At 38.7% G+C, this 13,558-nt stretch overlaps 1 protein-coding gene across 1 annotated transcript; it reads right to left on the bottom strand.

Moving 5' to 3' along the window:
* Window positions 1–508: 508 nt before the first annotated feature.
* Window positions 509–13,317, bottom strand: LOC110479388 (arylsulfatase D). The gene is made up of 10 exons (XM_077790885.1): window positions 13,283–13,317; window positions 12,220–12,360; window positions 11,355–11,476; window positions 10,305–10,427; window positions 9,040–9,463; window positions 8,058–8,194; window positions 5,591–5,725; window positions 5,116–5,278; window positions 4,193–4,314; window positions 509–867 (listed from the first exon to the last, which is right to left on the bottom strand). The coding sequence occupies exons 1-10, from the start codon at window positions 13,315–13,317 to the stop codon at window positions 509–511; spliced, it is 1,761 nt and encodes a 586-aa protein (XP_077647011.1).
* Between the last annotated feature and the right edge of the window lie 241 nt (window positions 13,318–13,558).

Genomic DNA, 13,558 nt, shown 5'->3' with positions numbered 1-13,558 from the left:
AATATGTGTTTTTTTTCTGAGATGACAATGCATTTTGTATATTTCAAAATTAAATGTGTTTTATTTTTTCATTGTCATCATCCTTTCATTTTTGTACAACAGGTTAATTTTCATTAAAAACATAAGGCCTGAACAAGGATATCCTCTTGGGCTCAGTCCTGTTCTCTCAACAAGCATATTTCCTATACAGAAAACTGCTATTGAAAATTTGCTTGAATCGTGAGTAAGAAAAGAAATTTTGATTCATTTATTTGGTATTTAATCCCGAATGATTCACTTGAAGGGTAAATTATACAAATGATCCCTAATATTTTTTAAACCACAGCCTTACTTAATTTCTGTGGGTATGAGAAAAGGTTGAAAAAACACAATCCCTTTTAGTTAATTGAATCTATATCTTTCAGTATAATTTAATCTATATAGCTAATCTCTTTTTGACTGTAGTCATGTGAATGTGAAAAATTATCAATTTCTTTAAAGCTAACTATACTTTAACTTTGGTTTTAGACTATGCTATGTTATTTTCTTCATGACACCAACAGAGCGGGAACGTCCCACAGCATGGCTGCAGCCAAGGCTTCCATATATTATTGTAAGGAGACAGCTGCTGTGGGACTGGAGTCAGAGTCTTGCGATGCTCTTCCACAGCTCTTCTTATTCTCCTCACTACGGTGTCAAACAAGGGCTCAGTGTCAGCTGATAGAGGATTTGCCTCAGACGGATCCTGGGAGAGACTGAACAGCAGCGGAGGGTCATGATGGGTTACACCATCCCCGAAACACGGACAAATTCCTCTTCTGAAACAGGCCCCAGAGGCTTCTGGCTCAAATACTGGAGTGGCATAATGAGCTTTCCATATGGTGCCACCTGTCACAGGAGAAGCACATTTGAACAGCTTAATGTCTTTAGGAGCTGGGGGGTGGTCCCTGAAAGGTTGGATCATGTTTAAGTGATCTGCTTTGTTGTTCCAAGGGGAAGCTTATGTCATGGTTGCTGCATACAGGGAGAAGGTGTTGTGGAAGCTGGCAGGGATTCAAGTAGTTTCAGGTACCTTAGCCCTCCGTACCATGTGCAGTATATGGATGGTTAGCCAAATATTTTCAGTACAGATGGAGTATGCCTCTTTCTTGTTCTCCTTTAAAAGTTTCCAAGCCTCTTGGAGGAGGGAAAAAGGAGAATGTAGTCCCCAGTTTCTGGGTGTATATATTGATAGGTGGTTCCTCTTCTGGCTTTGTATATCTAAGTGAAGAAGTACATTTAGGCAGAAACTGACTGCAGATTATTTCTCTCCTCATGTTGCAGCATGCTTCCAAAAAGGGTGGTAAGTGCAGGCCTTTAAAATCTGGAGTCTAGTTTTTAAGTTAATATGAAGAAGGCAAATGGCGCACAGTTTTGGAGCTTGTACTTCATCAAGCTCTTGTACTGACCATGGGATAAGCACAGGTTTGTAACTTGTGGTGAAAAAGTGGTAAATTACTAGGACTACAGCTGAATATAGTTCATCAGGACATTTTACTTTTCCCTCTCGTCTCCTTTTTCTCCTATTCCTCACCTCACATTTAGAAAGCACTACACTGAACTCAGAGGCAAGGATGTGCCCAGCAAGACACTATGTCTGAAAAAGGACACAAAAAGAAAGGGAAAATTCACCACTTGGAGTCATTTCTGTGCTCAAAGCATTAAAGAGCTGACAACTGCATTGTCCCTACATGCAATTTTCTTTTTGGTTCAATGGAATGAGCTGAACTTTTCTTCCTTTCTTCTCTTGTGTCCAGAGCTCTTCTTTATGTCTGAATTATTCTTCAGTCTCTCTCTTGTCACTACCCTACAACAATATTTTGTGAATAAATAGAATTTTAAAACTTCTTAAAAGGTGAAGGGGCATAAACAAATAAGATATATTAAGGTTTAGGTAATATCATAGATCAAAATATCCAGTTGCTGGCTAGCTGGCTGGCACTGTATTTCTTTATTTTCACCACACAGTTTTCACATCATGATTCTGCACTTTTATGAGGGATGGTGTCTCAATGGTTCTGAAATGTTTAGGCGTAAGAAAATGAAGATAAATGCTAGATATCTCAACTTCTGAAATTGTGAAAGAAAGGATAAAAAATGTTATCTGAAAGAAAAAGGGTTAGAGTGTGGTGGTGATATTGCCAAGGTTGTGGATTCTTGTGGATTCAGTCCCTGAATGGGTCATTTCCTTAAGAGTTGGACTTGATTATCCTTATGGGGCCTTTTCCAGCTCAGAATATCATGGATCTGGAAATAAAGATGAAATCTTTCAACTTTCTGACAGCTTATGAGGGCAGACAGATACTCCTTAGGTCTGTTTGAGTATTTGCTTTGCTGCTGGCTGGATATCCACTGCATCCTTAAGCTTATCTGTCTTGTTACTAAAAAGATGTTTGTTTTGTGACAGAAGTGCAAGCATCCTCTGTGATATCACGGTGCCCAGAATGTGGGATTTGCTTCTTATATCTGTTGGTCAGGCAACATAGATATTTCTTACAAGGAGTTAAACGAGCACTCCCTGGGACACATCTTTTTTTTTTAATATCTAGCTCTAGCTGGAGTGCTATTATGATATTACTAAAATAATAATTTATTATATGATATGGACACATGGGCTTACCTAGATGTACCTAGAAATTAGTGATCAGTGTTCAGAAAAACTGAACTAGGTAGTCATTATTTTCCATGAATAATTGAGCTGAATTCTTTATTATCATCACACTGTATGGCAATTTGGAGTAGTGAGTTGTAGAGTGTCTGGGGAGAACTGTTCTGATTCTGCTAAATTTTGACATTCACTTTTTACAGTTACAAATAATTACTGGAGTTGCAGAGTGAGAGACAGACAAGTCCTTGTTAGTTCACTTTGAAGGACAGAGCAAGGCTGCTTCTAATTAACCTGCATTGGTGAGCTGAGTAGACAGCTGGGTTACAGAAAGATAAAAAAAAAGGTAGTAGAAGTCAGTGCTGATAAAAGCTGTGGGGGTTTCACTCATCTCCAAGAGGCAAAAAGGGATATACAATTTGCTACTGAAGTAGCTCTGACAGAATCTGAAGGGTGCACGTGCATGTTAGGACAGCATGTTAATTTAATATATCCAAGGGAAAGGAAACCTGCTGCTTCAATCCAAATATGCCTCAAACCCATCTCGTAACAATCAATTGGTTTAATGAGCAGAAAGAAATGGACTGTCACTAATAAGACTTGTGGTGCCGAGGTAAAGGAAAGGACTCTTTAACATATAAACAAAGGATTCTTCTGGCTTCAGGGAAGGCCTTAAAGGATAGGTCCTGCCTGAGTGACATCAAGACACAATGGCTTGATATATAGGTATCTAGGCTGATCAAGAGACAGATGTTAATAAATAAGTAATGATAATAAATAAGTATTCTGAGTGTGACATACTTGTAAATGAACTAAAACAGCCTGGTCTGTCAGCCCAATCAGAAGAAACTGCAGTTGCAGCAAAAAACCAAAATTTGGCGTGTCTGAAAGCTGAGCTGCATATTTGAGTAGCTGGTGTTTTTTATGCAGAACATGGCATTGTTTTAGGCCCCTTGCCATAAACAGTTCAATGGGAAAAATTGTAGAAAGGCATGCATAAGAAAGCTAAATGTGCACATGGCTTCATAGGAACATGAAATGCCACAAAATCCATCTTGCATCTGCATGTTGTATGCATAGCTACTTTAGTAGAACTTACATAGTTTAGAAGAACAAGCAATGTAATTTAGGCAAGGAAAATATCAGGAGAACCTGAAAAGCAATTCTTCAAATGCCCCATTTGTTTGGAGTATGAATTTAGCCTCTCACTAAGGAAGTGTGGAATGACTCTTCCAGCAGGAATATTATCCAGGAACTGGGGCAGTCAGACACAACTTTCTCTGCCCAGAAAAAAATGCTGTGCATTACAAAGAAACAGAGAGAGATGTCTAAGAAATGTGAGAGATTCTGGAAGCTTTACTTCCTAGGAAGCAAACCCCTTCATCTCAGATGACGCAAGACAACTAACACTGAGGCCTCACAGAAGAACTGAGAGTTTGAGACAATGAATGAAGTCCATACATATATATATGTATATTTGTGTATATGTACATTTTTATATTATATTGTAATGGAAGCTAGAGGGCATTACACCATTTCTGGCTTGCAGGAGGGGATGTTTATACTCACTGTCCTTCTGGTGCCAGCGCACTGCATGCAGGAACACGCCGCAGTAGTGGAACAGGAACTCGTGCCTGGAGTGCTGCTCTGTCCCCTGCAGCAGGGGCAGCAATGTGTGCCCATCCACAACCCTGATGGAGAGGATCAGAGTCAGCAGACAGCTTAAGAACTTTAAGTCTGCAGCTGAAGCATGAACAGTATTCATTCTGTGTGTACAGCATTAAGATTTCAAGTGTCATCACTAAACCAACGTACTGTTCAGCTAATGAGCCCTGAGATTTTTAATTGGATGAATGTGTGGAGACCAGTAATTAGCAGTTACTAGAAGTTTTTGCATTTAGTTAGTTCACACATCCTGCCTGGGGAGATCAGACACCATTACTGTAATTTTCCTGGAAGTGATAACAATAGCGAAGGCATGGTTCACAGGTTTTAATTTTGCCACCTAAATGGGAAGCACTGACAGCTCTGTGAGCTCCAGGCTTTGTAAAAATAATTTTTAAAAAAGAAGCCACTTACCAAAGTGCCTAGAAATTTGGTTACAATCTGGGTTGTAACTGGCTTTAGTTACAGTCTACCAGTAACATCTATGCTTTTTGCTGAAATGGCTTATCCACCCACACTTTCTCATGTCCTTTTTAGAAAAGTCTGGTTTTTTTTCAGTCATTCCTAGTGCCCCAAATCAAATAAGTTTCTTTTCAGTGATAGGAGAACTGAGATAGTTAAATGACCCTTAATAAAACATAAAAGTTTTTTTCTTTGCCTTTTTCACATAAGCAGACAAGATGGGTAATGCTGTGCAGAAAGAAAGCTAGTGAATTGCCTGGTTTAGAAACAAAGAGAATTGAACGTGTAGCTATTAAGATGCATGACACAGCTTCTGTCTGAATAAAGAAAGAGAAGCAATATGATTTATGAAGCCACCCCTATACCTGTCTTGAGGCACTGCTCCTCCAGCCAGTTGAACTACTGTAGGATAAAGGTCCATAAGGCTTGTAGGTTCATCAATAACTGTGCCTGCAGGCAACACTCCTGGCCATCTAACTATACCTGGAACACGGATTCCTCCTTCCCAGCCTCCCATTCCTTTTCCACCTGTTATAGAAGGGGGAGAAGTATCAAAAAGATAAAAGAAGATACCAGATGTTTATTGTGCATATATAGGAAAATGTTCTAAAACTTTTAGGGTATTTCATGCACCTTTAGTGAAAACATACTATATCCTTGAAAACAGTAGACTGTCATTCAGCAGTGGTTCTTCTCATTATTTGTATGTTTCAGCCCTCCAATCCAAGACTATAATCCCATAATATAGTTTATTAAATGTAGTCTGTTTGGATATATTTTTCCTATCACTCTTTATTTTAGGAGATAGTCTTATGCATTTACAAACTACTAAAATTTTACCTTTATATATCCCATTCCATCCACCCAACTGAGAATTTCCTCTGTGAGCCTCTAAGAATCCTCCATGATCAGATGCAAAATAAATGAATGTGGTATTCTTCAAGCCCTCTTTGTCAATAACATCCAGAAGCCTGCCTATAAACAAAGCAAAACATCATAATTACATCAGCAGATACAGTCAGATTTTTTTTAGTCCTGGACTCCACATTCAGTGAAGACTGAGTCTTTCCATTTGCCTGAATGTGTTCTGTTTTGATTTACCACATTCAGTACCATGTCAAAGACACCTTGACAAATGAGAGAGATAGGCAATCACCAGCCATGTGAAGTTTAACAAGGGAAAGTGCAGGAAAGTGCACCTGAGAAAAGGCAATCCTTGTTATCTGTGTGCACTGAGGAAGGAGATGCTGCAAAGCAGCGCTGCAGAAAGGGACCTGGGAGTCCCAGTCAATGGCGAGTTGAACAGTGCCCTGGCAATGGCAAGTCAGCAGTGCCCTGGCAGCCAGGAGGGCCATCCTGGGATGTCCTGGGGGAACCAGGCATAGCATGGCCAGACAGGTAAGGGAGAGGATTGTCCTGCTCTGCTCTGCACTGGGGCAACCTCACCTCGAGTGCTGGGCGCAGTTTTGGGTGCCACAACATAAGAAGTTCCTTTCTAAGCAATTAGAGAGCATCCAAAGGAGGGCCATGAGGATGATGAAGGGCCTTGAGGGAAAGCCTTATGAGGAATGGCTGAGGTCAATTGGTCTGTTCAGCCTGGAGGAGACTGAGGGGAGACCTCTTTGCAGTTTTCAACATTCTTATGAGGGGTAACATAGGGGCAGACACTGATCTCTTCGCTCTAAGGACTAGTGAGAGGACCTGAGGAAATAAAATGAAGCTGTGCCCATGGAGGTTTAGGTAAGATATCAGGAAAAAGTCTTCCACCAAGAGAGTGGTTGGGCATTGGAACAAGCTCTGCAGCAAAATGTTGACAGCACCAGCCTGACAGTTCAAGGAACGTTTGGACAATTCTCTCAGGCAGACGCTGTCTTTCCTGGGGTGTCCTGCACAAGGCAGGAGTTGGACTTTGATGATCCTGTTTGGTCTCTTCCAACTCAGCATATTCTATGATTCTATGAAACAATAAGAGCCCAAGAGAAAGCTGATGAATGTTTATAACATTTGTTTCTGGTGTGTATAAAAACAGGGAAAAAAAAAAAAAAACAAGTGGAAAATAAATGAGTTCTACTTTAATTCAAGCTACTCAAAATACTCTGTCAGCTTTATTCTGTAGATTCTGCATCAAGACTTGTCGCCTCAAACATCTTGTAAAGCTTAAATAATAGTACTGCTCTGATTACTAATAGAAAACTGCTGTGTCCTACCAGGAACTGAACATGGACTCTGAGACCAGACTGCATACTATCAAGCAAAATAATTTCCTGATCTCGGCAATAAAAACTTCATAGACAATAATTCAAACCTAACTTCATAGAGCATGCTTTCTGTAGTGATCCCATTAAATGTTTATATAGAATGTGATTTATCTTCAATTAATTGTCTTCATCATCTTCTGCATTAAATATATTTGCCAAGAACAGCTTCCATACCTACAGAAGCAGCAGCGAAAGCTGAACTGCACAAAAAAAAGCACAAGCCAGCAATCACTACTTTTGCTCAGTTTCCTTTCCTTTCCTTTCCTTTCCTTTCCTTTCCTTTCCTTTCCTTTCCTTTCCTTTCCTTTCCTTTCCTTTCCTTTCCTTTCCTTTCCTTTCCTTTCCTTTCCTTTCCTTTCCTTTCCTTTCCTTTCCTTTCCTTTCCTTTCCTTTCCTTTCCTTTCCTTTCCTTTCCTTTCCTTTCCTTTCCTTTCCTTTCCTTTCCTTTCCTTTCCTTCTCTCTCTTATTGAAAAGAAAAAACTAAGTAAAGTTAGGCTTTTAAACCAAATTAACCAATCAGAAATTTATCTTGATTCAAGAGCCTAGATTAAAAGCTAAGGGAGTTTTCACTGACTTCACACAATTTATTAAGTGAAACTCCATATCATTCTAACTTTTGGCTAGGATAAATTCTGGTTTTTTGTTTTTTTGTTTTTTTTTTTTTTTTAAATAAAAATGAATAGGTACACAAACCAACCATCATATCATGTAATATTCAACAGTGACTACATCTTCTAAGACCAGCACTGGAGAAGTGTCACACATTTTGATTAACAACATGACTGCATTTAACACTTCAGCATAGAAGCATGTCATTAAAAAAAAAGATAACAAACAAATCCTTACAAGGAGAGTTTAAGCTTTCATTTTAAGAATATAAAAAAAGTTGTATTGTATGGTTGCACTATGGCAATCTCTGAAATCAGCTAGGTAACCAAGGTGAGTTCACTGATTTTTACATATGCCAAAAGGGAGTTTGGTGATCAGCCCTTTAACGCCTTTACCACATCCAAGTGAATGAAGAATTTTCTTCAGGACCAACACTTACCTACCATCCAGTCCATCTCCTCTACATTATCTCCATACAGGCCATGCCTGCTTCTTCCCTGAAACTTCTCTGTGGTAATGAGAGGGGTGTGAACATGTAAAAGGGAAACAAAGAGAAGAAATGGTCTATGCTTGTTTCTGGAATAAAAGAAAACAATAGTCATTTATCTTCAAACTGTTACTCAAGCCGAAATATAACAGTATTTCTGCTACTCTATATTGTTGAGACCTAAACAATTTTTATTTTGACATCTTTTCAGCTTTGAAGTTTTTGGAGGCAGAGGGGATTAAAACATGTGCCTCAAAGATGTTTTTTCTATGTTAAGACCAAAACAGTAATGGGTTCTTTCTTTTTCCAGTTACAAATTAGGCATGCAAAATATTAAATAAACAACTAGAAGAGGTCATAGCCAAGACTGACACATTCCTAGAAGCAAGGAGACTAGGACTAACTTGCCTAAATTTAAACACGGATGTGCATCATGAGCACCTGAGGTGTCCTCATGGAAGAGGCAGATATCACCCACAGTGAAACTATATTGCTTCAATGTCAAGCCAGGTAAGATATCCTAGGAACCTGAGATTATCTATGCTCAAAGTTTTAGAGAAGGAATTTCTATTAACTCAAATTTCCTTTAAAAAACAAACACACAACCCCTAAATCCTGGCAGAAATATGGATATGCCCAGATTTAAGACAAAAATACTTTTAAAGACTTAGCAGTTTTTTCAAATCCAATTGAGGATATTGATAATAAATGAAGGCTATCTTGGGGGGGGGGAAAGAAAAACCCAAAAACCGCAAACTAAATAAAACTCACTATCCCTCTCCTGTTTGCAAAATATTAACTTGATATGACACTTTGTAGGACAGTTTATTCATCACCCTAAGATCATTTTTCTGTGGCAGAAGGACATTATTTGGCCAGGTCCCCTTTGCATTGCTTGTTCCCCCCCAGTCTGCTCCTCACCTCTGCTGATTACCTTTCAATGAATGTAATTGCCTCCTTCAGCACATTAGAAGAAGTTTTTTGTAGGTTCATTGGTTGTTCAGTGATGTCATGGTTTCTCATCAGGATACAGTTCCAGTACTTGGTGAAACCATAGCTGGAGAACCAGGAGATGAAATGAAGGAGACCACAGATGGCCAGATAGATTATTATTTTCCATTTTACTGGGAATAAATTGGCAAGTTTTCCAATCACAAGGGTAAATACTGCAAAGATGATCATCTGAGTGTAAAACCAATATGCATCTTGCAATGACTTGGCCAATTCAGGGTCATCTGTGCCTTGACACTCACTGAGAAGGGTAAAAGGCATGCCATAAAAATAATCAAAACCATGATTTAAAGGATGGTGGCAGTGATCATGGCGGGTTTTGCAGTTCACACCCATATGCCACTTCCCTGGAAATAAAAAGCAAAGATCTTAAATGCTGTATTAGGGTATGTCTGCCTGTACTTCTCTGTTAAGGTGCAGCCAAGGGAGGAGCTGGTGTGGAATGGGGACAGACTCGGGGAGCAGTAGTGCAGTGACAGACATTGATGAGGCCTTCTCTCAGCCATCTCTTCTCAAGGCTGAACAGCCCATCTCCCTCAGCCTTTTCTCATAAGAGAGATACTTCAGTCCCCTAATTATCTTCCTTGTTGATGAATAAGTTAAACAATACTGGGCTCGGTGCTTAGGGACACCACTGGTGACAACTCTTCCCTGTGCCACTGACTACAGCCCTCTGGGATCAGCTGTTCCACCAGTTCTCAACCCATCTCCCTGTCCACTCATCCAGTCCACACTTCCAGAGTTTGCCTACAAGGATGCTGTGAGAGATGGTTTTTAAAACCTTGCTGAAATCAGTATCACTAGGACCACTGTGATGAAATTGATACAATTAAGACCACTCTGGTGTCTCATTGCCAACTGGCAGATGACATTTTTCTGCTCTAATACATCAGTAAATATCTCTGCGGGTTCATCCTAAAGCAATCTCTCCTGAGAAAACATGATTCTTTCCTTTGAATTTACTTCCATTTGCAGTGTGTATTTATGTATTACATACACCTCATATTGGATTTACCAGATATGCTGCACTCACATTGGACTTGTGGATAGTGTTCTAAAAACCCTGCTGATTTTTAAATTTATGCATACAGTTTAACTAATCCTGGATATTTTGACCAAAAAATGTATTTACAGAAGAAAACTAATTAGAATAACAAAAAATGAAAAGCCAATAACTTTGTTTCATACCTATAAGTGCTGTAGAATAACCTTGCTGGTGGAGTATTCTGGCAAAAGTAGTTTCATTTGGTGGGAGCCCCCCTGAACCACCATTCCAGAAGAGAACCTGCTGTTGGGTGCTGGATGCCATGCCTAGAGAAGAATAATAGTCTTTAGAATAAAACAAGCCAGACTTCATATTTCCAGTCTTCTCAGATTGTGCTTTCTAATTAATGGGACTCAGTTGCCTAAGCCTAGTGCCTTTTTATAAGCCATTTCCTATGCCCTAGGATATTCTGCTTGACCTCCAAAATGACGTATTTTCCAAGTTCCATGTCAACATATGCTAATGCAATGTAGATGCCTCAGCTATGATGGGGTGTCTACAAATGGCAGACTGGATATTAGGCAACTACTTACTATCAAAGTTCTATCAAAATATGATGTTATAAAAAAAAAAAAAAAGAAAAAAGAAAAAAAAAGAAAAAAAAAAGAAAAAAAGGCAAATAAGTTTTATCCAGAACAAAAGGCTTACAGGGTTAAGGTAACACACTTCTGAAATGTACAGTTCATGATTATATTTCTCTTCTAGTGAGTCAGAATCACATTAGAAGTTACACTGATTATTACTGCTATATGCAGTGGCTGAAGTCTTCTGTCATAAATTTACATGGCTGAAGTAAATGTGTTTTAAGACACAATTGCTGAGAGCTCTTTTACAGCCTGACACATTTCACTGGAAAAGGTTTGCAGGATATTAAAAATATTACACTTAACATAATCCTAGTGCCACTTAACATACAACATCACATATTTTTCTTCTTTCTTTTTCTACCTCTGGGTGGTATGTAGTGTTTGGATTTTCATCCATTTCTGTGTTTTCATTTAGCCATACATAATGTGTTTTATATGGGGATTTTCCCATAGAAATCAATCATTAGTAATCTCTAATTTTTGCCGATTTCACTGAGACTCCAAATCCCAAGATTAACTGTTCTTTAATATGGTTTATTTAAGGGGATTTTCTAATATCAACACTGACTAGACTAACTGCAGCAAACCACTGGAGAGAGGCCCAACCTGATCTGATAGGGTATCTGCCAGTCAGGAAAGCGGCTCTGCTTGGAGTGCAGACAGCTGCTGCAGCAATGTGCTGAGTAAGTCTCACTCCATCCTTTGCCAGGCCATCAATGTTAGGGGTCCTAAAGAGAAAAGTCCCATCTCTGAGAAATTCATGGCATACCACTCCTCCTAGTTTTGTTGAGCATATCACCATCAAATTTACAAAAATATATTTACCTACAGCTCATCTAGAGAAATTCTGTGTTTTGCATGTATTTTTGAGATACCTTGACTCCTTATAAATGAGTATTCCAAGGGTATGTGTGTTTTTATAACACTAAAATAAAAAAAGGGGGGAGGGGAAAGACAAGGTATTTTGGTATGTCCCACACCAAAACCCATGCAGTACAGGGAACAAGAGTCTGTTCACAACACATCCAAGACAATAATAGGCTAGAACAAGGACACATCATTCTCCCAACTAATCTATATACAGATTAATAGCTGCACTAGGGATAAATATATCACATAGACTGACATGTCATTTCATCATAAATCTACTAAAGTTGCTACCTGATATTAAATTCTAATCTCATTCCTTCATATTTCAACATTGTAATTGTGGGAATTTATGTATTATACTCATGCCTGACAAGTAAAGTGCACAGACACATTTGCAAAGTTCTAAGTCCCAGAAAGTTTTACAAGCATGCCTATATAATTATGACTGCAGTAGGAATTACTGTAGAAGATGCATTTTGTACGTAGTTTGAAAAGAAGTGTATCTTGATAAATGAATACATTAATAATGAATTTTAATGCTAAGTATCATCAGAAGGTCTTTATAATGAAGTTCACCAGGAAGGGATAATTTATTTCATACCTTATTGTATCATTGCCATAGCAACCCACATCTCCTATACCAAGATCATCAGCCAGTATCAGTAAAAAGTTAGGTTTTGAAGGATCTGATATACAGGTTCTTGGAAACAGGCATAAAATTAGCCAAATGTTTATGTAGCTCCTAAAAGCAAAAGTAAAGTGGTAAGATTAAAAAAAAAAACAAAACAATTGCAAGTTTTACAGTAGACTTTAAACTACTATTCTTGAAGTTTTATGGCAACTCAGTATAGGTGCAACCAAAGAGTGCCAGCAGATGGAGCTCCTGAATATGCACAGAAGTCCTTGAGTTTTATAATATTATTATAATTTTCTGGGGTTATTATTATTATTACTATTATTATTTCATACAGGAATTTTGTGTCTGAATTTCTTTATTGACACTTGCACTTATCTCTTCAGATGTTCCCAGTAGAATGATGGATAATTACAAGTGTCCTGTGGCACCCCTTATATGAAGCCATAGGATGCTTCTGTTAAAGCTTCTGGAATGAGTGGGACAGGAGCACAAAGGTGATTAGAGTCTTGCTGGTCATTATGGAAATGGATTGATTATGGCGTTTACTACACCTCCTGCTACACACAGTGTCTGGAAAGTTCTCCTTAAGCCACGGGACCATCTCCAAAATCAAGGTGCAGCATCAGGCTTTAACTTGATTATCTTCCTAGGAAACCCTAAGAATATCTCTGCACATTTTAGTTGCTCAAAGTGCTTGCAACTGGAAGTTTACAAATGCTCACCTGAAGTAAAATACACATGCTAGAGCACATCTTCTGACTGCTAGTTTATTAGTAGATACTACAATATGATCAATGTATAGCGAGTGTATTATACCACACACTATATATACTCCTAAACCTCTGTGTCTTATAAAAGTGGGCTAATAGGTCTAGAAATGCCATTAGAGCCAAACCTGTATTGGCAACTAGCAGATCCTTACTGAGTCGGGGTAGTGGTAGCAAGGAAAATGCGAAATTATCTGATTACATTTTCTGAAGCACAACACTTAAAATCCAGGAAAGGCATCAGTGAATGTCTTTCTTACCCTTGTTTTCCCCGGCAAACTTCATTGTTTTCCATTTTATGAAACAGGTACATAGTCAGTCATATAAATTCTGATGAAAAAAGGAAAATAAAGAAATCCAAACCCAGAAGAAGTTCTGGTGATTTTGCATGCAGTTTTTCCAAGGTCTGGCCTGCTTTCAGCTGCTGCTAACTCCAGGGGGACTTGTGAGAATTGGAAGGGAGACAAAATGTTAATGGCTTTAAAAATGTGCTAGAGGTGCCTATTACTCAATACATGCACAGAACTGTTGGTGTT

Source organism: Lonchura striata, chromosome 2 (genome assembly GCF_046129695.1).
Source record: "Lonchura striata isolate bLonStr1 chromosome 2, bLonStr1.mat, whole genome shotgun sequence".
In the NCBI taxonomy this organism is placed as follows: Eukaryota; Metazoa; Chordata; class Aves; order Passeriformes; family Estrildidae; genus Lonchura; species Lonchura striata.
Note: the sequence above shows the minus strand (reverse complement) of the source record. Positions and strands in the feature narration are given on the sequence as shown.